A 23,896-nucleotide genomic window follows, 5' to 3' on the forward strand; every position below is an offset into this window, starting at 1 on the left:
GCGAGTTTTTTGTCTTGCGAGGCAGTCGTCTTGCGAGGTACCACTGTAGTCTCTGGATGTGCTTCCCAAATTCTCACATCTGCTCTGCATTTGTAGAATAGTTTCACAGCTTTCCCTAGCAGGGATGGTCATACTTGGCACTTCCACCTTGCACTCACTTCATTGGCACCAGACTGAAATCTCCATTGGCATGCAAACTTGGGCAATCTCCTGCCCGTTTGCTTCAGGTTCAAATCCAGACGCCACCTCCCACGCTCAGCTAAGAGATCTTCCGATGAGGGCGCAGCAGGCTTAACCTTGCAGGAAGTTTCAGCCCAGGTCATTCGGGCACCTTGGACTGCTGCAACATCTGGGCAGATGATTGGATGTGGCAAATCTCAAGACAAGTTGTGTTCACCTGATGCATTCAGGTCAAGTCCATAAATAAAGACTGTCGAGCCCATTTGTTAGGATTCTGAAAGAACAAAATCTTATATTGAAGAAAATGTATAATTTATTGTTGGAATGGTAAACCAAAGATGAAGAGGTGAAATGTGTTATGATTAAATGGGCACAAGATTTGGGACACAAGATTCAAATGAAAGACTGGGAAAAATTATGGAAAGTCGATTTAAGATTTACTGCCTGTACAACTTTGAAAGAGAAGTATATGAAAATGATGTAGTGATGTTATTTAACTCCTGTTAAAGTTGCAAAAATGTATACAAGGAGTTCCAATAAGTGCTGGAAGTGTAAAGAGAAAGAAGGTACGTTTTGTCATATGTGGTGGAATTCTAAAGTAATAAAAAAAACCTGGTAAATGACATATAATGATTTGAAGAAGATGTTTAAAAAAACTTTTGTTAAAAAACCAGAAGCATTTCTGTTAGGTATAATAGGACAGGAATTAGCAAAAGAGCGGAAGAAGTTGTTTATGTACGCAACAACGGGGGCTAGGATTCTCCTAGCCCAAAAATGGAAAGATGACAACATACCAATGAAAGAAGAATGGCAAGTCAAACTTATGGAATATGCAGAAATGGCAAAAGTTACAAAAAGAATCAGAAACAATGACAATGAAGATTTTAAAAAAGACTGGGAACCTTTTATGTTGTATTTACAGAAATACTGTAAAGAAATGGACTCACTAGCAGGGTTTGATTAAACACTTACAAGTAAGAAAACAAGTTTAAAGGTCAAGATACAATAATATGGAATGTAATTGAGTGTAAGATGTAATTATGAAAATTTGGTATAAAAATGATAAGAATTTTAGAGCATTCAGATACAAGATCATAAAAACAAGTTAACAATTAAGCAGAAGTAGTAAATATTTAAAGATCCAGAAGGGAAAGTTGAGGGAAGTGATGGAGAGGGTTTTTTTTCTTTTATATGATAAATGTTATATTGTGTTATTTGACTGAATATTAAATTGTAAAACCATATACATATATGAAAGAACAAAATCTGGAGAGAGAAGGACTCCACATCTTGCTCTTTGAAGTTACAGGGCAATACCAGTTCCTGAATATAGGAGAAGGGTTAGGGTGTTGGACTAGGATGTGGAAGACCAGGGTTCAAATCCCAACTTAGTCATGAAGCTCACTGGCTGATCTTGGGCTAGTCACCCGTCTCCCAGCCTAACCTACACCATAGGTTTCTTGTGGAGATAAAAAGGAGAAGGGAAGAATCTTATATATCACATTGAGCTCTTTAGAGGAAAGGTGAGATATTAATGAGAGCTAACAATAATTGCAGAATTGCTGGGCGACAAATCAGAGCAGCCTTTCCAATCCTAGGAATCTCAGCCCAAGGTAGCATGAGTGATTGATTAGTGGAACTATTAGACGTTTCAATAGTGCTGCTAAATAGAATTGTTGTTTCTGTGGGCTGGAGAGATGCCTGGATCCTGTCGTCATATAGCTGAGCCACTACGTGGCCCTGGTCTTAGTTGGGTCTGGGTGGAGTGAGGCGTTTCCTCTGTCCTCGTCTTGTTGGATGGAAGCAAAGTTCTTGTCTAGCTTCCTGGTTGGTGGGTCCTCCCAGGCTTCAATGATAAGGAGGCCCTCACTCTCCGGTATCTTTCTCTAAAACTATGTGCCCATTGATCTCATTGAAAGTATCCAGCATCAGTTTCTGTGTGCTGTCAGCAAGTGCAGGGACTTCTTCTGGCCCAAGGCCTCGTGTTTCTATCTTGGGCAAAATCTGGATGATCCACTTATCTGAAAGTGGCAAGGAGCAACAGAGAGAAAGAGAGACAGTGCAACTTAATTCTATGCGGAAATTGCCTTGTAAAGTCTATGCCTTAAGCAGTGGTCTATACATGGGTATATAAAGGAATAATATTTAAATAAATTTCAGAACAGGTCCAAAATGGCAGTGTTGTACAGAGGTGGAGAAACGAGTGGATAAACACCCCCCTCCCCAGAAATAAGTCATATAATGATTAAGGTGGCAATTTTTATACAGCATTCAAATTCAAATTAAAGCGAGTAGAAAAGGCTTTCAAGCAAAATATACATTCTCACTTCACGTTGAAGTGTATAAACCAAATAAGCAAGACTGTCATTTAGACTCACTCACCTCTACAAAAAAAGGGCCTCTGGCCATCTTTGAGGTTGGGGGGTTGTTGATAATAGGAGGTCACAACAGGGATTATGGGGATCTGTGTAGCAAAAGACAGTGGGAAATTAAGAGACCCAGAAGGCACTAAGCCATGTTTTAACAGGGAAGGTGAACCTACAGGGATGGTCTTGCCTTTCAGAGTATGACTCTTACCTGAGGTGGAACAAGCCTTCTATTTGGGGCTGACCCAACCAGAGCCGGCCCAAGACAGTTTGGTGCATGAGGCAAACCACCAACTGGTGCCCTCAGGGAAGAAGGGGTGAGTGAAGATCAGGCACAGGAGAGGGGTACATAGGAGCTACCTTTGAGGGGCCGATGTCTCTTATTCTCCCAATAAAATATTTGAGGGGCTGCCCTCCTGCAAGTTGACAGACATTGCCATTCAAATGGTGTGTGTGTGTGCGCTTCGTCTTGTAATCAATTATGCTGGGCAAAGTCCCCTGGCCTCCCCCAATATTTTTTTCAAGTTGGCACCCCTGGTGGTTGGGGCGAATAAAGATCTACATTGGGAACAGGGTGGGGAATCAAATCAACCTTACCTGACAGGGGTGAAGTGGGAATCATAGGCCATTGTGGAGGGCAAAGAGGCCTGCTCTGAAGCACTGGGCGGCACACATAATTTCTTCCCTAGGGATTGGAGGAGACCAGCAGCACCTCCTATCTGACAAGAGGCGACATTGCAGGAGGCCACCAAGAAGGCGGCAGATGTCGCCAGAGTTCGAAACTCCCATTGTTCTAGGCACTTTTTGGGACAGGGAATTTCATTCGCGCGAGCAGTTTCTGAACTCTGGGCGCAGTACTGCGTCGAAGATTTCAGATTAAAACTACAGAGTGGAAGGAAAGGACCTTTTTCTGCCTCCCCACTTCCAGCTACTCTCTGAAGACTGGAGAAGAGGCCCTCTTAAGAATATTAGAGGGATGGGCAGGGGAAGGATTAGACCATCTGAAAAATGAACATAATATTTAGCTACAGTGCATTCCTTTTCAGTTTTGTATTCTTGTTATAACAAAAGCGGTTGATGTGTTCCCTGAGGCCAGATCTGCTGCCCCTGTGGATCCTGCCATCTGAGGTGGTCACCTCAACTTGCCTCATGGGTGGGCCGGCCAACCCACCCTCCCCTCCCCCCACAAAATATTGAAATAATGGCATTGAGCCCAACAGAAAGAAATGCCTCCCACTGGCTCTATAAAACAGATAACGGCCAGCTTTATCAACAAAGTTCTTTCTCCTTGCCCTCCTCCACCTCCTCTGAAACTGCAGTTTATAAATTAAGAGCTCCAAGGCACCATGCCAGCCACTCCTGGCAGTATTATGTTTGGGAAACCTAAAATCTCATGACCGCAGAAGTGTCCCGCTAATGCTTATCCCTTCCCTCTCACCCCCAAAGCAGCCCAGGGGTATGAAACTTTATCCTTGCTTTAGGGAGCCTCCATCATTGTTTGTTTGACATTAGCCCTGCCCACTAATCTCCAGCTTGGTGAGCAAAACCCAGCACAGCTATTAGGGTTAGAAAGGGAAAGAGAGAGACTCTCCATTTGGTAGGCATTTTGATAAGTCTCTCAGATCAGAACTGTGACAAATGTTCAGGAATGGTAAACCTGAGTGATGAATCAGGTTTTGCCACCAAAAATGTAGCATGATTGACTCATGGAAGCCCATGAAATCCGCCAGCATGAGACAAATATCTATTTCACAATTCACACGTTTACCTGAGCCTTCACAGCCACACTGAAGACTCCTCGTTTGAAGGGACGTAGTGTGGCCGTCCGGTTCCTGGTGCCTTCTGGGTAAACCCAGACCCTCAGCTGCATAGGAAACGGGCAGAGAAAAATGGCCACAGATTAAAATGTGTCCACAGACCACATCTTTGGAGATCACAGTGCAATGTTACTATTTCCTCACTCTTTCCAGTGTATTTTGGCCTGTCACTCAAGCTGCTAACGGTCTAGCTAGAAACCAGTTAGAAAATATGAGACTGCATCGGGACTGAGGATATGCCTACCCTGAATGCCCTTCTGCCCCCAGGAACGGCTGCAGTTCCTCAGCAGGGCAGACTCTTTTCTCCTTTGTTCCCTGGGGCAGATGGCTCTAAAGCCACATTCTCCTTATAGTCATGCATGGCACACATCCTTTCTTTACTCACCCACCTGGCAAAATCCTCTTCCAAATATCTGGTGTGCAGAGCAAAATATTTCACCACCCCAGTGCCCAGGAATCTGCCTTCTACCAGGGAGGATCTCTCCAAGGGCATGGGTAAAGAAACTTCCCCACCACCTGCTGCTACTTAAATTAATATTTCTCAGCTGGAGAAGCCAGCAGCTGGAGCCATTGTCTTTGCAAAGCATGCACTCTACCCCCACCCCAAGCGATGGCCCCTCCCAGGGGCTGCTGCAGTCTCATAGGGTCCTTTTGACTCCTCTCCCACCAGCCATCCTTTCCCAGCTACTCCCCTCCTAGAGCTGCCCCCTTCTCTGCATGTGCTCTCACGTTCTGCTGCAGCAGGGTCCTTGTGATGTGATCCATGGTGTCTCTGGCTGAGCGCTTATTATTGCGGTCGAGAAGAATGAATTTGCATAGCCAGCAGATGATGCCCATCGGGCCCATGTACTTCAACTCCTTTTTGGAAAGAATCAGACAGCGGTCAGGAAGTACCTCCGCTATTCCTTGGAAAGAAAGAAACACTTTCTAAATGGGGCTTTTGGGGTCACTTGCATTCTGACATGTCATTCCGACATCCCCAGGTGGAGAAGGCTTTGTGGCTAGAAATTATTCTTTCTGAATTTACCCTGCTCCTAACCCACCTTCCTGGACATGCATTCAGCTTTTGTAGGGGAAAAAGGAATTCCAAACATTGTCATTCGCCAGTGCTATTTTCCTATAAAAAGAGGTGCCAGAACTCACCATGTTTTTTCTTATTTGCATGTTTGTTTGTTTATTGTTTAAATAATACAGAAAAAAACAAAACATCAACAAAAAATGAAGAAAAAAAGATTAAAAACAATCCAAAAACACTGAAAACAAATATTACATACTTATCATATAATACTCCCCCCCACCACAGCTTCCCTCCGCCACAATTTGACTTCTTTAAATCTCTATTTCCACATTTATCTTTGCATTCTCCAAATGTATCATTCTTTGTGTTTCTTTTATATCTTCTCTTTTCCAATTCATAGATATACTTTACATTTTTATTCTAGTCATATTAGCATATCTTTCTTAGAACAATATTGTAACATATAATCTTCGAAACATTTCCATTCCTTTTTAAATTTTTGATTTGACTGATATCTTATGATTGAGGTTAGCTTTGCCAATTCTAAATATTCATTTAATTTGCAAATCCACTCCTTTTTTGGGGGCAAGATTTGAGATTTCCATTTAGAAGCAATCACTACCCTGGCTGTCGTAGTTGCATATAGAAAAAAATCTTTTTTTCACTTGCGGTATATCTTTCCCTATCAAGCCTAGGAGATATGCCTCTGGTTTTTTAACAATTGGGATTTTCAACATTTTCTTTAATTCCTCATGTATTACTCCCCAAAATTTCTTAATCTACTCACAACCCCACCACATGTGTACTGTTGTTCCTGCTTCTTTGCCACATTTCCAACAGAGGTTGGATTTCAGTTTATAGATTTTGGCCAGCTTAAATACCACCTGTGGAACATTTTAACAAAATGTTCTTTAATCGTATAAGAGGCGGTAAATAGTATATCTTCTCGCCAGAATTTCTCCCATTGCTCTAAGTATATCATGTGTCTGACATCTTGAGCCCATTTGACCATGGTTTCTTTCACTTCTTCATCCATCAGTTCCCAATCCAATGAAAAAATTATATATTTTAGACAATGTTTTCTTCTTATTATTTTGTAATACTGTGGTGCTCAGTATAGAATCCTGTTTTGCAAAACCTTTTTTAAAATCTGAATTAAATACGCTTCTTAGTTGCAGATATTGCCATCTGTCTGTCACAAATTGTAGTATCTCCTCAAAGGGTTTTATTCTGAGTTTTCATTGATCTTCTTCCAGTAGTTGTCTATATGATGGCCAGTTCGTTCTCATATTAAGTTTTTTCACAGCATGCACCTCTAGGGGCGAAAGCCATCAAGGGGTCTGTGATTCCAGTTGTGATTTATATTTGTTCCAGACCTTAACTAGTGCATCCCTGAGTATGTGATTTGTAAAATCTTTATGGACTTTGGCCTTCTCGTAAGCGAGATAGGCATGCCATCCATGAACACTTCCCTTGTTCTCTTAGAATGGCAATGGTGTTTACCTGATAGATGAACACCTTCTGGCTGAAAAAAAAAGCTCTGCATTCATCTTACTTCCGTAGCACAATGATCAGTGATAATCTGATTCATCTTAATTGAGAATCTAAAAAAACTGAATGACTTTAATGTTTCTGATTTAGGAACACTTAATTTCATGTTTCTAATTTGATTTTGAGCCGTAAGCTCGCATCTCTTGCCTCCTCTCAAATGCATACTGTGCTCCTATCTTGCCTCCTCCCTCCCTGAGGCTGGAGATGGAACGAAACAGGGACAGATCTACAAATTTTGCCACAATGGGCAAAAGCCTATGCTTCCACCTTCCTCTCCTGTTGCAGACATACAGGGCTCAGGTAGAGCCATGAACAGCAGTAGACTGGGCCAGGATGGGAGGATGAGCAACCAGTGCCCCTGGCACGTAGGTGCCAACGTGAACAAAATATCGGGGGGCACCCTCTGCTTTCTCCCCCACTTCTGAAGATCGCACCTTCCTCCGCTGTATGCAACTGGGCGCAGGACTCCCCCACTGCCCACTTGCCTCTTGGCTCCTACCCGTACGCAAGACCTTTCTGTCTGTTCACCTGCCTGCTGCCCGCTTACCTCTCCCGCTGCCCTGGCTCAGATGAGCTTGGAAATAGCAAAAAGCAATGGTAGGACAGCCAGGAAAAGAGGGTGGCCCCTGGCTGCTGGAGAGGTGGCTGCCCAAGAGAGGGATGAGGGCAGGGATGCAGAAATTTGCAGAAAATGGGGGGGGGGGGTGGCTAAATATTTTATTGGGGCGGCTGAAGGGAACAGGACCCCAGAGAGTTGGTGTCTATGCCCCTGGAGGACGGAGAAGAGATTTGTGGTTAAGATGGTGGAGGGTTGATGGAGGTGTGAGGGCCTGTTGATGTCCCAGTGATGAGGAAGAAGGAGGTGGGGTAGCCCTGAGGGAAGCTGGGGTTAGATAAGTGGCTGGGGGGGGGGAGGGAGAAGATGAAGAGTCACTGAGCAGGTCCTGCAGCACACCCTCTCTTTCCTTCTCCCACACTTCATCTGCATCATAGGCAGGAAGCAGAGCAGGGTGTCGCCTTCTGCCCCCCCAACCTGCCCCCCCCAGGACACTCGTCCCTTGAATCTGGGCCTGGATTATGCTCCTAATAAAATTCACATCTTTTCCAAAATACGTTTCAGTGCAAAATTGCGAAAGCCACAGGCTAGCAACATACCCAGAACATCGAGAATGGTCTGATGGTTGGCAACAACCATATACGGCCCCTTGGTATTCAGATTCTCGGAGCCATGAACTATGATCTTGACGCCAAGTAAATATCTGACTTGCCGCATCACGAAGCAAAGAATCCTGCAGGGGGCAGAAAACAGGCAGGCAGTGTGGACAAGGAACTGCATTTATTTGAGTGTTCATACCTTGCCTCCTCAGAAAACTGCTGTGTACAAAATACAATATAAGAGATGAATTACTGGGAAGAAGGAAATACAATCCCCTCCCTGCCACCTTCAATTGTCGCAACTCCCACTTTGCTGTTGAATGCTAAAGCTGCCAGTTGTTAGTCTCTCACAGACTAAGATAGAGATGGGGACCCTGTGGCTTTTCCTTGCTGCTGGACTCCGAATCCCATCAATCCCAGCTGGTGTAACCAATGGTCAGTGATTGTGGGAGCTGTAGTCCAGCACCCCCATGCTGTAACCTTTCGTCACAGGAGAGCTGCTCCAGCTTCTTGATAATTTTGGTTTCCTTTCCAGCCCTTTTTCTATTTTTTCTATTTAAAATTTTTTAACATATAAAACACATACATATGCAGTGGTACCTCGGGTTACATACACTTCAGGTTACAGTCTCCACTAACCCAGAAATAGTACCTTGGGTTAAGAACTTTGCTTCAGGATGAGAACAGAAATTGTGCAGTGGCAGCAGCAGGAGGCCCTATTAGCTAAAGTGGTACTTCAGGTTAAGAACAGTTTCAGGTTAAGAACGGACCTCCGGAACGATTTAAGTACGTAACCAGAGGTACCACTGTACATTTACACAATACACATACACAACACACTCCCTTATTTTCATAACATAAAACATACCTACATTATTCTATATAATACTTACCTATACTGTACATATCAACATACCTACACACTTACCTGCCACGGACACCCACCAAGTGACTTGACTTCCAGCCATTCTTGTTACGCTACTTTATTTTTCCAACTAGCTTAAAATTTATCTTAAAGCCAGCTAGGTGTCCAAATTCATTTATACGTTCTATTGCTCTTGGAATACATTCTATTGGATTTTCAGTAGTGATGATCAAATTGTCCGTGAAGGCTCTTACTTTATACTCCCCCCCCCCCAATCACAATCCCTTTTATATTCTCATCTCTTCTAATTTTATTCATTAATATCTCTAACACCAATATAAAGAGTAAAGGAGATAAAGGGCATCCTTGCCTAGTTCCCTTTCCAGCACTTTTTCTAATTCCACCATAACTTTCTTGACTGGTATCAACCAGAATGGGATACACAGTATTTCAAATGATTATCCTGTTCCCAAGCATCTCTGGCCTGTTTCAAGAGGAACAGGTAGATGTGCCTGGTACCACCTTGTTCCCAGAGATGTGACCATCCCAAAAAGATGCGGGTACAGCCAAGGCTGCCTACTCACTTCAGGTTTTCCACTCTAGACCCCCTGATTAGAGCTACCCAAGGGGGCACTAGGATGCTCATCACTACAATCCAGCCATAGAAAAGCACCATCTTGCAGTAGACATCACTCCTTTGGGAAAAGAAAAGGACCCCAATTAGCAAGACGATGAGTAAAAACAGGGTCCACTCAAACAGCTCCATGATGGTGCCAGATGAAAGCAGAGCAAACGTGGAGATTTGCAGCCTTGAGGAAGGTCAACGAGTGCTTTTATATTCTTAGTGTTGCAACATTCAAAGCAGCTGAACATCCCAGGGTGGAGAAGAGGGATGGCCTTCATATTGATACTGCAAATATCCTAAGTCCAGGGATTTGTGGGAGTGTCATGTACAAGAGTATTGAAAGTATTGGTGTAGGAGGGCCAAAGCACACTGAGTCAGTCTGACTTTGTATCAGGATTTTATCCAGTATTCTGACCAAAGCAATTTGTATTGAGTTTAACATAGTTGCTTAATGGGGTGAATATTTTGCTTTAGAACGTTTGAAAAGCACAGGGTCAGGGACACTTCTGCAATGTTTGGGTCATTTATGACAATCTGGTGTCAGTTTCCAGTGTCTTATAATGATGCAGTGCACAGGAACAGAACTGTAGTCCTGGGCCCTTTGTGGATTTGCTTGAGTATATTACGGAAATGTATGTTTTAGATCTGGCCAGAGGATGCACATCTTTCTGGTTCCTTCATGTAGGGATTAGAGGGGCACTGTTCCTTGCACTGGGACACTTTGTGGTTTGGGCTCATCCAGATTTCCTTTGGCACAGGTCTTGGCTTTAAAAACGCCATGTTGTTGTTTGGTCCTGGGGCTTTGTCCAGGAAAACCTGCACTTTATTGCTGAATCGGAGCAAACAGCAATTGCCGATTGCTCTGATTCAGAGGTAAAGTGCAGGTTTTCCAGGGAAAAGCACGGGAGGGGGGACCCTGCTTGGATAAAATATTTCGGGGGCCCAAGTAAGCGCCGTCCTGAAAATTGATCACATAATGTGCCTGCACACACCATTTTAATGGTGTTGCTGATCAACTTTGGGAAGGTCCAGCCCCCTCAAATATTTTATGGGGGCACATGCGAAGGGACCTTGGCCCCTAGGAGTTGGCTCCTATGTTAGCAACCCAGGAACATTGCCTGAATAGAAGGAATCAGAACACCCAGGCCAATCCTAGACAAGAACCTAAACAGATCTTGGCAAGTGTGTACTCTAAGTGTCCCAAGACCTGAATCTGGTTGTGTGATTTAAAAATAAAAAGGGCGTTGCCCTTTTCCTGCCCTTTTCCCAGCTGTACAATATCATTTTTAAGGTGCTGTGACCAGACCTGGACAGAGTCTATCAAATGTGGTTGCACCATAGATTTGTATCAAGGAATTATGATATTGGCTGTTTTGCTTTCCATCCTTTTCCTTGTTATTCCTACCATGGAATTCACCCATGTATTGGCCATTTGATTATGAGCTGGTTTTTATAAAGTTATATTGTAAGTTGCTTTATACATGGTGCAGATTTTTTTTTTAATATTCATAGGCTACCTTGACTTGATTTTGCATTTACCAGACTATTATTATACATGTAAGCATGGCCATTATAGAGACTTTTCTGTGTTCAAACTGATCAAGAGTTTAGGAGTTGTTCATTTTCACCTGCAATACATTTTAATCAGATTAGATGCATAGCTGAATGTTCCTGAATTTGTTTATCAGAGAATCTGGAGAAACCTGGAGGTGGTAATGTATATCTATAATTAATATGTTGTAATTAAGAACTGCATCCTTTTAAAATGGAATAAGCTTCCCAAATGAAGCTTATAGAGGGCAGTATAGAAAATCAATAAATAATAATGATTAAAAAGTAAAGGTAAAGGACCCCTGACAGTTAAGTCCGGTCGCAGACGACTCTGGGGTTGCCGGTGCTCATCTCGCTTTACAGGCCGAGGGAGCCGGCGTTTCTCTGCAGACAATTTTTCCAGGTCATGTGACCAGCATGACTAAGCCGTTTCTGGCGCAACAGAACACTGAAACCCGAGCAGCACATGGAAACGCCATTTACCTTCCCACCAGAGCGGTACCTATTTATCTACTTGCACTTCTTTGGGGGGGCATGCTTTATATCAGAAGTTTTCAATCTTTTTGAGTCCATGGCTCCCTTAACCAACTACATTATTTCTGCTTAGGATTCCAGTTATGTAAAAGATAAAGTGCGAGATTGGCTACATTATTATCAAATCAGAGAGGTTTTTAATATGGACAAAAAAATAGGCTTCCAGGTGGAAAAATCGAAATTAGAAACAGAATTGTTAGAACCTAAAATTAAGGTACTTTCAAGAATGTATAACTTGCTGTTAAAATGGAACACTCAGGATGAAACGGTCAAATCAGCTATGATTAAGTGGTCGCAAGACATTGGTCATAATATTATGTTTGCTGACTGGGAACGGTTATGGACCACTGGTGTGAAATTTACGGCATGTAATGCCTTAAAAGAAAATATTATGAAAATGATATATAGGTGGTACATGACCCCAGTCAAGCTTGCAAAAGTATATCATTTGCCTGATAATAAATGTTGGAAATGTAAGGAAACTGAGGGAACATTCTTTCACCTTTGGTGGACGTGCCCAAAGGTCAAGGCTTTCTGGGAAATGATCTATAATGAATTGAAAAAGGTATTTAAATATACCTTCCCTAAGAAACCAGAGGCCTTCCTCTTGGGCATTGTCGGCCAAATGGTGTCAAAGAAGGACAGAACTTTCTTTATGTATGCAACAACAGCAGCAAGGATACTCATCGCAAAGCACTGGAAGACACAAGATTTGCCCACTCTGGAAGAATGGCAGATGCAAGTGATAGATTACATGGAATTGGCAGAAATGACTGGCAGAATCCGAGACCTGGGAGAAGAGCTAGTGGAAGAGGATTGGAAGAAATTTAAAGACTACTTGCAAAAACATTGCAAAATGTTTGAATGTTAAAGGATGCAGGATATAAAGATAATATGGCATTAGTGACAAAGCTGAAAGGAATATGTAAAAAATGTTTTATAAGAATAAGGGTGAAAAAGCTAGAATAATATGTCAGATTTAAACAAAATGATATAAAGGGAAAATTGGAGACATAATAGTTGAAATGTATAACATAGAATAAGATCTGAAAGAGGGCAAGGCATTGCTGAATACGATTGTGTAAAAGGGACACAGAAAAGGGAGATGTGAGGAAGTCAGGAAGGAGGGTTATGAAAATAATAAGTAAGAAACTGGATTTTTATGTCTTTTTATGTCTTTTGTCTTTTTTCTTTTTTATGTTTGGTATTGTATTTTTCTGTTTTTACTTGATTGTTATAATGTGTTCTCTTTCTTTTTCTTGTTTTGATTGTGAAGTTTGTTTTACTGTTCAAAATTTCAATAAATATCTTTTAAAAAAGAAAAGAAAAGAAAGGATTCCAGTTATGTCTAAGAATGGAAAATAACATAGCGAAATTGACTTGCGAGGTGGTGTGTGGTTCGATAAGAGATTGAGTGTTTGGGGGGGGGAGGTTCGTTTAATTTCATTGTATATAGGTTGTACAATGACAATAAAGGTATTATTATTATTATATGTCACCCCTTGCTTGCAGAGCTGGCAGCCTCTCACCCCTTTTCGAACACCCTCCCTTGGGGAGAGTCCCCTCAGGCTCCTCTCCCCTCCCCTCTCCTTGGGAGTCCTCCGGGCAGATGCTGCCACCGTCACTGGTCTCTGAGCTGCCTCCCTCCCGTCCGAAATAGAGGTGCCACCCAGAGGTACCATTCGCTTGTGGAGTTTATAACCAGGGCTGCTGCAATAAACAGCTGTACAAGCGTTTGGGAGGCAGAGACATGAGAGGGAATCAGAAGAGGGAGGGAAGGAAAGAGGGACAGAGGCCAGTGTTGCCCATGGCACCCCTGACCATCATTCAAGGCACCCTAGGGTGCCACGGCACACTGGTTGAAAACCACTGCACCAAATTGATGGTATGGTACAAATAATAGGGTTTCTAAAATAATCAGGGAAGGAATTATGCCAGTCCTAAAAAGAGATGTCAATGACAAACATGACAACACATTATGTTGCACACTGTGGTGTTGCGTTGGTCACAAGAAATTCTGTGTGTAAAACTCATTGCAAGTAATACTTCAACACATTTTCTCAATGCTAAGAAATTCAAATAAGAGAAAAACAGCAAAACATAGGTTTTTATTTTCATTGTTGTTGCTGCGGGGGGAGTATGTATTTCTGTAATCAATGTCAGCTCACCAAATGAGAAAGCAAAACATTCAGTACAATAAAATGACATTAACCTATTTATTGCTTTCTTGGAGAAGTCTTTAACTGAAGGGGGGGGGGGAATTCTGAGTCATCTTGCATGTCATACTTCTGGTTGCCTTACTCACGTGTAAAATGCCATTCTGAAAAACATTTCCGGGTAATGAAACTTGGGGAAATTATATTTAAAATGATATAGAATTTGTTAACTTGTATATGGAAATGAAAAATGAGTCTGTAAACTGGGATTGTCATGGAATTACCCAAATTATGTTTTAGCTGCAATAATGTGAAAACTCTAATAAACTATAGATAATGACGGCCACCAGGGATAAATGATAAGGGGTCAGTCAGGGCACAACTTGCCTCAGAAGAGAAACCATATGAGAAAACTAGGTGGGGCTGGAAGTTTATTTATATGCTTACTGACACCCATCTTGAATCATTTCAGGAGAGCCTCCTTGTCTGATGAAGACCACATTATAATAGGATTTAAAATTAATCTCTAAAGCCTATGAAGTCCTACACTTAACAGCTTTTACAATCCTGTTTTCCTCTTGCCTCTGCATTCAGTTCAAACTAGGACTATGAACTAAAGCTTGGACTCAGCACGGAAACCAGGTCGTTCTGGGTGGATCAAGCTTTGGCCAGATAGGATTGAGGCAGCCCAGATCACCCCACCTGAACTGATCCAGGGCTGGCCAAAAGTGGAGTGTTTAGGCAGGAGGGGAGAAGACAAGGCGGGCAGCATCTGTAAGGAATGTACTTACACCACAGGATCTAGCAGCACTTAATCCTCTGCTCACCAGGTGAGTGAAAGATTCAGTCTTTCTCTCTGCACTGCGGTGGGGTGGAGTGGAATGAGAAGCTGTGTCTTCTTTCTGCACGTCCTCCCTGCTAGAGCTCTGGCACCGACTGAAGTTTTTTTTAAAAAAAACCAAAACAAAACACCAACAACTTTAAGCAGTTTTTATTCTGATTGTTTAGTTTTAACTAAGGCTGCATACATGCCATACCTATAAAGCAGGTGAGTTGCTGCAGAGAATCCTGGGGACTGTAGTTTGTTACGTGAATTGTAGCTTTGCGATGGATAAACTATACAGGCCATACGTATAAAGGTAAAAGGTAAAGGGACCCCTGACCATTAGGTCCAGTCGTGGCCGACTCTGGGGTTGCAGCGCTCATCTCGCTTTACTGGCGGAGGGAGCCAGCGTACAGCTTCCGGGTCATGTGGCCAGCATGACTAAGCCACTTCTGGCGAACCAGAGCAGCGCACGGAAACGCCGTTTACCTTCCCGCCAGAGCGGTACCTATTTATCTACTTGCACTTTGACGTGCTTTCAAACTGCTAGGTTGGCAGGAACAGTGACCAAGCAATGGGAGCTCACCCCGTCGCGGGGATTGAAACCGCCGACCTTCTGATCGGCAAGTCCTAGTCTCTGTGATGTATAAAAATAAGAAAGGTTAAATTTGGACGTGACTTGATTTCAGGAAACACACATCGGAAACTTAGAATAATTTTGATCAATAAAAGATTGGGAAGGGACTTTGTGGCCTCTGATGTAATAAATAAGAGAGGAGTGATAATGTATATAAAACCTGAATTAGATCCAAAGCAATTAATTAAAGATGAGCAAGGAAGAATATTGATAATACAGATAACAACACAAGGAGAAATACTATTGCTAATAGGTGTATATGCACCAAATGAGGAAAAAACTGACTTTTATGAGACTTGAAGAAATTCTATTTGAATATATGAATGAAAGGATAATTTTGATGGAAGATGTGAATGGTGTAGCTTCCCTGGAATGCGATAGGACTATAAGAAAAAGCGATACAAAAGAAGGGAAGCTACCCAAGATGACAGACAATTTAAGTCTAATTGATATCTGGGGAGAAAAACACCTACTGAGTCTTTAAGGATCGGGAAAATTAACAACATGGATACAATAGCATCATTTGAACAAAGTATTTAAGAAAGATAGGATACGAGGGTAGGGTGAACAAACATCAAAATTGGAGAGAGATCTGTTGGAATGTAACATAAAAGTGCTGTCTAAAATGTATAAGATACTATTGGAATGGGAGACAAAGGATGAACAAGTAAAATCCTCAATGATACATTGGGCAATAGATATTGGTTATAATATAGATATGGAAGCATGGGAACGATTGTGGAATACAGATATAAAATTTATAGCATGCTATGGTTAAAATTATATGAAAATGTTATATTGATGGTATCTAACACCATGTAAATTGGCAAAAATGTATACAGTGGTACCTCAGGTTAAGTATTTAATTCGTTCCGGAGGTCTGTTCTTAACCTGAAACTGTTCTTAACCTGAAGCACCACTTTAGCTAATGGGGCCTCCCGCTGCTGCCGGCCGCCGGAGCACGATTTCTGTTCTCATCCTGAAGCAAAGTTCTTAATCCGAGGTACTATTTCTGGGTTAGCAGAGTCTGTAACCTGAGGCGTATGTAACCCGAGGTACCACTGTAAATCAAAATCAAATAAGTGTTGGAAATGGAAAGAGAAAATAGACTCTTTTTATCTTGTGGTAAGGTTAAAGCTTACTGGGAAATGATATATAATGAATTGAAAAAGATGTTTAAAACGACGTTTGTGAAAAGACCAGAAACTTTCCTTTTTGGAATTATAGGGATAGAACTACCCAAACTGTATAGAAATTTATTCCTGCATGCGGCAAGAATGTTACTTGCCCAAAAATGGAAAGAAGAAGAAGTCCCGACGAAAGAAGAATGGATACAAAAACTTATGGAATACGCAGAAATGGCGAAACCTACCGGAAAAGTAAGAAATCAAGATAACAAACTTTTTATAAAAGAATGGAAATGGTTTATCAAATACTTACAAATAAACTGTAAAAAGATAAGAACATTGGCAGGATTATTGTAATAACCTGCAGTTTTCTATGAGTATACACTTAAAGTAGATGAATAAATGATTAAGTTATTTTGGAATATGCAGAAAATATAAAAAATAAATTTAAGGAACCGCAGAAAGAGGGGGGAAGGAAGTCGGGTTTCGAAATGTTAAAATTATTGTAAAAAATTATTGAAATGTATAAAATTGAAAATTAAATATATATATATATATTTTTAAAAAAAACCCAGCAGTTTTTATTCTGATTTTTTTAGTTTTAACTAAGGCTGCATACATGCCATACATATAAAGCTGGTGAGTTGCTGCATAGAATCCTGGGGACTGTAGTTTGTAAGGGGAACTGTAGCTTCATAATGGATATACTACAGCTCCCTGGATTTGTGGTGGTGGTGGGTGTAAATGTGTGGTGTGCACCCTACCTTAAAAAAACCAAACGCTTCATTGGATTACCTGTACACTGCTTAGAGACAATTACAGTTAAGCGATGTATACATTGTCAAAGTGAAATAAATAGAACTAAAATAAATATATTAAAGGATCACTACAGCTGCCTGCATATTTGGGGTGGCGATGGGCACTGGGTCACATGGAGCTCCTGAAATTCAATACTGATCACCACATCGCTGAATCGCTGAGTCCAGTCCACCTCATAGGCTAGTTATGAAGATAAAATGGGGAGGATAACCCACACACGCTACCTTGAGCTTCTTGGAAGAATGATATGATTCAGCAACAACAACACCACAATTCACTAGAGCAGGGGTCAGCAAACTGTTTCAGCAGGGGGCCGGTCCACTGTTCCTCAGACCTTGTGGGGGGCCAGACTATATTTTGAATAGAGAGAAAAAGAACAAATTCCTATGCCCCAAATAACCCAGAGATGCATTTTAAATACAGTGGTACCTCGGGTTAAGTACTTAATTCGTTCCGGAGGTCCATTCTTAACCTGAAACTGTTCTTAACCTGAAGCACCACTTTAGCTAATGGGGCCTCCTGCTGCCGCCGCACCGCCAGAGCCCAATTTCTGTTCTTATCCTGAAGCAAAGTTCTTAACCTGAAGCACTATTTCTGGCTTAGTGGAGTGTGTAACCTGAAGCGTATGTAACCTGAAGTGTATGTAACCCGAGGTACCACTGTAAAAGTGCACATTCTAGTCATGTAAAAACACGCTGATTCCCGGACCGTGGGTGGGGTGGATTGAGAAGGCGATTAGGCCGGATTTGGCCCTTGGGCCTTAGTTTGCCTACCCAGGCACTAGAGAGTTGCATGTTGATTTTGAGTTGTCAGCACTCTTTACAACCAGTGCTGGAGGAAGAGGGGGACTCAGGGAACAAGAGCTGCTGGGTTGAATTCAAGGATGGGCTGCTATGGCTCAATGGAGAGTCCCAACCTGTGTCAGGTTTACACACAGGCTGTATGGGCTGTGGCCCTAGGCCTCGTAATCTAGGGGGACTTGGACTCTTGCCAATTTTTTAAAAAAAAAACAACAGGCCGATTTTGCTATCTGGGCCCAGGTCCTTAGTCACGTTAAACATGTATGAGTCTGTGCCTGTACAGCAGTTAGACAGGTGCGTACTTATTGCTTAGAAAAGTTTGTGGAGGCTTTAAAGCTACTCAGAATCAAATGATAAAGTCAGCTATGAAGCAATACAAGGGTTCAGTTCACTGTCTATCATTATAGCACGCCTTCTGAGAGCAACTGAGGATTGATTGACATATCCTTGTGAATCACAGTAATATTTAACTTTCACTTTTTTGTGAAAATAATAATGAGTAAGCAATATGAAAGTGGTGCTAGTAAAAGAAAACAAGAAGAACAGAAGGAAATACTCAAACATTTAAAACTAATCATGTCATATCATATGGCTTCGTACAACAAGCAGAAACAGCCCTATCCAGTCCCTCAGATACAGAACATTTGTGTTTGCAAACAGAAGGAAATCAAGAAGATCACGCTGAGCAGTCTGAGCTAACTGAAGAACAACCAGATTATATACAGAACGCAGCCACCCAAGAACTTCAGAGAGAACTATTGTCAGAAACTTCTGGAGAAAGTGACAATGAAGTGTTAAGACCTACAGCCAAAGAATTCACACAAAGTGCTGAAGGAACATGCCACAAGGTAGTTGTACCAAAAGCAGCAGTTCAAACTCATTAGCATTTTAAAGAATTGGAAAACAAATCAAATGATTTCAGCAAAAATTGTAGCATTGCACACACAAAAATACCAGCTGTCCATGCTACTAGTCATTACAGATACAATACAGTGATACCTCGGGTTACATACGCTTCAGGTTACAGACTCCACTAACCCATAAATAGTGCTTCAGGTTAAGAATTTTGCTTCAGGATGAGAACAGAAATTGTGCTCCGGCGGCGCAGCAGCAGCAGGAGGCCCCATTAGCTAAAGTGGTGCTTCAGGTTAAGAACAGTTTCAGGTTAAGTATGGACCTCCGGAACGAATTAAGTACTTAACCCGAGGTACCACTGTAATGACACAGGCTTATGGGCCACAATGAATAATGAAGAAATATTCTAGATTGAGGAAGGCCCATCGGAATGTCAGCACTGGGACGGACCTTTTAACCTTCAAAGTGAACACACAAAAACTAAGCCAATTTCTGCTCAAATAATTCATTCTCCCTCGAAAGGAAAAGTCTACTGTTCTGTATGCAAACCAAACTTACCCCAACGGCAGCTTTAGCTTGTATTAGATTTGATGCCTGGCATCATACTTATCTTTTTCAACCCCATGGAAATTTTAAAAATCATATGAACTCTTTGCTAAGACACTTAATGAAAAAGCATGGTCAAACGCTCACATAGTAACTCGAAAAGCAAATAAAAGCAGAGCAGGATTACTGGAGGCATGTACTTCAGCAAGTTATTTCAGTGATTTCCCTTTTGGCAGAACATGGCTTGGCATTTAGGGGGGAGATGATGAAACCTTTGGTTCACCAAACAATGGCAAATTTGTTAGATTGCTTGAATTAATTGCCAAATTTGATCCCTTCCTGTGTGCTCACATAAATCAGCATGGAGGCAAAGACTCTGGTCAGTCATCGTACTTATCCAAAACTACATGTGAAGAGGTTATGCAGCTGATGGCTAACACAGTTTGAGAAGCAACACTGAGTGACATCAAACAGGCAGGTTATTTTAGATTATCACTTGATTCAACATCTAATATTTCCCATGTTGATCAACTTGCTGTCATTGTTAGATAATGTTTCTCCTAGTGATGGATTGCCAGTTGAATGCTTTTGGAGTTTTTTTTTAACTTCACACCAGTGAAAGCACAACTGAGCTGATACTGAACTACTTCAGTGAACTTGAAATAGATGCCAGTAAATGTAGAGGACAATCATATGACAATGCAGCCAATATGACCAGAAAGTATAACAGTATTAAACAAAAACATCTGGAAAGGAACACGTTTGTAAAAGTTTATTCCATGTGCTGGACATTTCCTAAATAAGGCCAAGAGGGGTAGGCTGGCACACGTCTGGAATTTCCCTGTGATTTGTCCGCTGTTATTTGTCCGCTGAAAATGGTCAGAATGTTCAGAAATTGGTTAAAATGTCCGGGGAAACCCAGGGAAGTCTTTTTTATTTTTATTTTTTACAAGATGTAGTCCATTGGTCCTCAATTGGTGAGCTGGGACTCACTATAGCAGAAGTGGCTAAACTTTTTTTTGAGCAGAGGGAATGTGGCCATCCCACATTCTGCATGCACATTCACTTGCACACATAACACACAGGACACTTACACACCACACACACACACACACACACACACACACAGGAAATACACAGAAGCTGGATACAAACGTACCATACACACAGCTCCCACTTCAGCTGATCCTTATTTTCACCCCTCCTTAATCATCATTTCTTTTCTTTCTTTTCTTCCTTATTTTGCTGCCGCCAAAATCAGCGCTACCACTTTAAACAGTTATGGCTTCCCATGCACAAAAAAAAATAATAATTCTGAAAACAATAGTTTGTGAAGAGTGCTGAGAATTGTTAGGAGATCCCTATTCCCCCCACAGAGCTATAATTCTCAGAGTGGTTTAGCTGTCAGTCCCTCTTCCCAGGGAACCATGGGAATTGTAGCTCTGTGAGGGGAACTGGGCAGATTTTCCCATCTCCACGTAAGGCATTGGTAGGAACATGGCACCCTCCCATTGGTGATGGACTCCATCTTCCATCAGCCCCAGCCAGCATGGCCAATGATCAGGGATGATGGGAGCTGTAGTCCAACAACATTTGAGGGCACCAGGTTGGCTACCCCTGCCTTACGTTTTGAGGAAGGATGGTTATATAAGTTATTCAGATAACTGGCACTGATCTACAGAGGGCTGTTGCTTGTGGGTTTCCCACAGAGCTTCTGGATGGCTGCTGTGAGAACAGTCCAGGACTAACTGGGCCTTTGGCATGACCCAGCAGGCTATTCTTATGTTCTTAGGATTAACTGCAACTCAGACAAATTGATGAAGTTTATTCCAAATGCACACACTTAGAGGCCTCGATCGAACAAGGGGAGGAATATGCCACCAAGCTATCCATGTCACAGCAGTGCTGTTTGCTCAGTCTCGGATGCTGAAGGGGCAGCCAGGCAGAGTTTGAGGCCTGTGTCTTGTTCTGTAAATGCTTAAGAAGGCCAGACTTTCACCTCACCTCCGTGCCTCAGTGTAGTCATAGTATTCTGAAAGGAGGAACCACTTATGTCAGCCTTGCCAGCGCATAAAGGCAGCCCCAGATCTCCCCCACCCGCCAGATATATTTAATAGCATTGTGAGCTGAGCCATCTTAATCGGGGTCCTAAAACAAAAGAATTGAAATGGACTTTAATGGCCAGGAATGTCTGGCAGGGAATCTCTCTACGGCCCTGGATTGTAGCACCCATCAGGGTTTAGGAAGGTGGCATCCTCCCGCTGGTGGGAGGAGGAAGAGAAACCATTTAGAGCCAATTTAGAAAATTGGGCAATGTTGTTGTTTTTTAAAGGAAGAAAGAACACTGAGCGAGCTGTGAATAAGCCAAATGGAGAAGCAGGGCTGATGGATTGGCCGCCTGCTGTGGAAGTGCCTGTTTGCCTCCACCTAGGCTCTCCTTTTATATATCTGTAGATGAAGCAAATATTATGAAAGTAACTTATTTCCAGTGTTCTGAATCCTGTAATGCTGCTCCAGGACTTTGGGGGAAGCAGGGAACGTGTAGTAGTAGTATTGAACAGGTGGAGTGGGAGGGAATATATTTGTGCAGAGCAGCTGTCCCCAAGTTGGTTTCCTCCAGGCTTTTAAGACTACGACCCCCATCATCCTGTTGGCTATGATGACTGGGGCTGATGGGAGTTGTAGTCAAAACAAAACATGGACGGCACCAGGCTGGGAAAGGATTAGACTAAAATGACATAGGACATTAAGTAGGTGGCAAAGGTGCCATGGAGTCAGCATTAGGATGTCTGGGACAAAGAGATACCAAAAGCCCACTTGCACGGAAAGGCTTGGGAAAATAATAGCATTGGCTGGGGATTTCAGAAACAGATGCTTCAAAGCCTGCAGCACCCACCCTTACCTGAAGCTGGTGGGACATCGGCCATCACAGTTCCAGTGGCGCTTGGTGGTGGGGGTGGAGGGACTGGTTCCCTATTGGGACAAGTCAAGATGGGAGAGTTAGTAAAAACTGGGGTGCAAAAATCTCCACTGGAAATTCTGTGTGCCTCACAGGACTCCTCACAGGAGTGCAAGTAGGAGAATCAGCTTAGCTAATGCTAACCAGGCAGAGGGCCTTTCGGTAGTGGCACCCGCCCTGTGGAACGCCCTCCCACCAGATGTCAAGGAAATAAACAACTATCCTAGTATTAAAGGACATCTGAAGGTAGCCCTGTTTAGGGAAGTTTTTAATGTTTAAAGCTGTACTGTGTTTTTAATATTTGATTGGGAGCCGCCCAGAGTGGCTGGGGAAACCCAGCCAGATGGGCAGGGTATGAATGAATGAATGAATGAATAAATAAATAAATAAATAAATAAACAACAACAACAATAATAATAACAATAACAACAATAATAATAATTACAGATGCCTGCACCCCCAAAGTATTATCTTTTATGTCTTGCTCCCCCCCCCCCCGTCACTTTTCTAGGCCTTATTATGATGGCAGCAAAAATTAAGTTTGGACATGCTTACTAGTTGTCTGGTGAAAATGCTGGAGGCCGAAGGAAGAAGGCCTGCACAGTGCAGGGGTTTCAGGGCTCTACAGACCTCCTTGTCCTTCTCTGGGACTGAAAGAAGGGGGCTAGATCATGAACAAAAGGCCCCATATCCATATCTATGCTATTTATTCAGGCAGTAGAACTTGGATGGGCAGGGTCCTGGCCGTACCATTAGGTGGCCACCGCAGGCAGCTGGTTTTAAGGCAGCAAATGGTTAGTTATTAAATTGATTGTCTGTGTGATTTAACTGCTAGGTAGGGAGAGAGGTTCCTAGTGGGATTTTCTGCCTGACGTGCCAGAATAACCTGGCTGGCTTTGGTACTATGCTCACCTTGACTTTGATGGGTCAGGGGCAAAGCACTATTTGCTGCAAAATCCCTTGGGCTGGCTTTGCCCTGCCTGGTGAGAAGTTGGGAGATATTGGCTACAAACACGACTCCCCCAACAACAAAAAGAATCCTGGGAATTGTAGTTTGGTGCTGGGAATTACAGCTCTGTGAGGTTCATCGTTGTCCCGGAAGTCTTCTGGCGAGTGTCTATTATTATCTCACTACTTGTGCTAATGTTATATTTTTGAATGCAACGTTTGGAGTGTTGAGTTGCAGATATGAACATCTCAGTGAAGATCTGTGCCCCTCCACATTTGACTGTGCTATCCTTTCCTCATAAACCCATCTCCAGCTACACTGACCTGTCTTGCCTCCCCATCAGCTGAAGGTCTGGGCCTACATGGCGAATGGCAGGTTGTTGCTGAACCCGAGATGGAGACTGCCATCCCATGAATGGAAGAATGCTTGGGTAGGGGGCATAATGATGGTGGAACACAAGGGGGGCTGGGTCATCCTCTTCCTCGTCTTCTATCTGCCAAGGGACGTGGGACACCTGCAGGAAAGAGAGGGTGAAAGGCTTGAGAAATGTCCACTGGAATACA

The 23,896-nt window shown here is 42.5% G+C and overlaps 1 protein-coding gene across 5 annotated transcripts in view; it reads right to left on the reverse strand.

The window, feature by feature from the left end:
• Window positions 1-217: 217 nt before the first annotated feature.
• PRR29 (proline rich 29) overlaps window positions 218-23,896 on the reverse strand; it is a 32,085-nt gene continuing 8,406 nt past the window's right edge. The window contains exons 1-7 of one of the 5 annotated variants that reach the window (XM_077917312.1): window positions 23,657-23,841; window positions 22,328-22,398; window positions 8,088-8,221; window positions 5,093-5,268; window positions 4,315-4,410; window positions 2,563-2,644; window positions 218-2,201 (exon numbers count right to left, since the gene is read on the reverse strand). In XM_077917312.1, the coding sequence (XP_077773438.1) occupies window positions 2,047-2,201; window positions 2,563-2,644; window positions 4,315-4,410; window positions 5,093-5,268; window positions 8,088-8,221; window positions 22,328-22,398; window positions 23,657-23,740 (798 nt within the window). In that variant the 5' untranslated portion in view covers window positions 23,741-23,841 and the 3' untranslated portion in view covers window positions 218-2,046. Of the gene's footprint in view, window positions 2,202-2,562; window positions 2,645-4,314; window positions 4,411-5,092; window positions 5,269-8,087; window positions 8,222-9,536; window positions 14,552-14,576; window positions 14,755-20,665; window positions 21,458-22,327; window positions 22,399-23,656; window positions 23,848-23,896 lie in introns of those variants that run through there. The other 4 variants (XM_028703204.2, XM_028703203.2, XM_028703207.2 and 1 more) reach the window with 4 other exon arrangements.

The sequence above is a fragment of the Podarcis muralis genome, chromosome 13 (genome assembly GCF_964188315.1).
Source record: "Podarcis muralis chromosome 13, rPodMur119.hap1.1, whole genome shotgun sequence".
NCBI classification, from domain to species: domain Eukaryota; kingdom Metazoa; phylum Chordata; class Lepidosauria; order Squamata; family Lacertidae; genus Podarcis; species Podarcis muralis.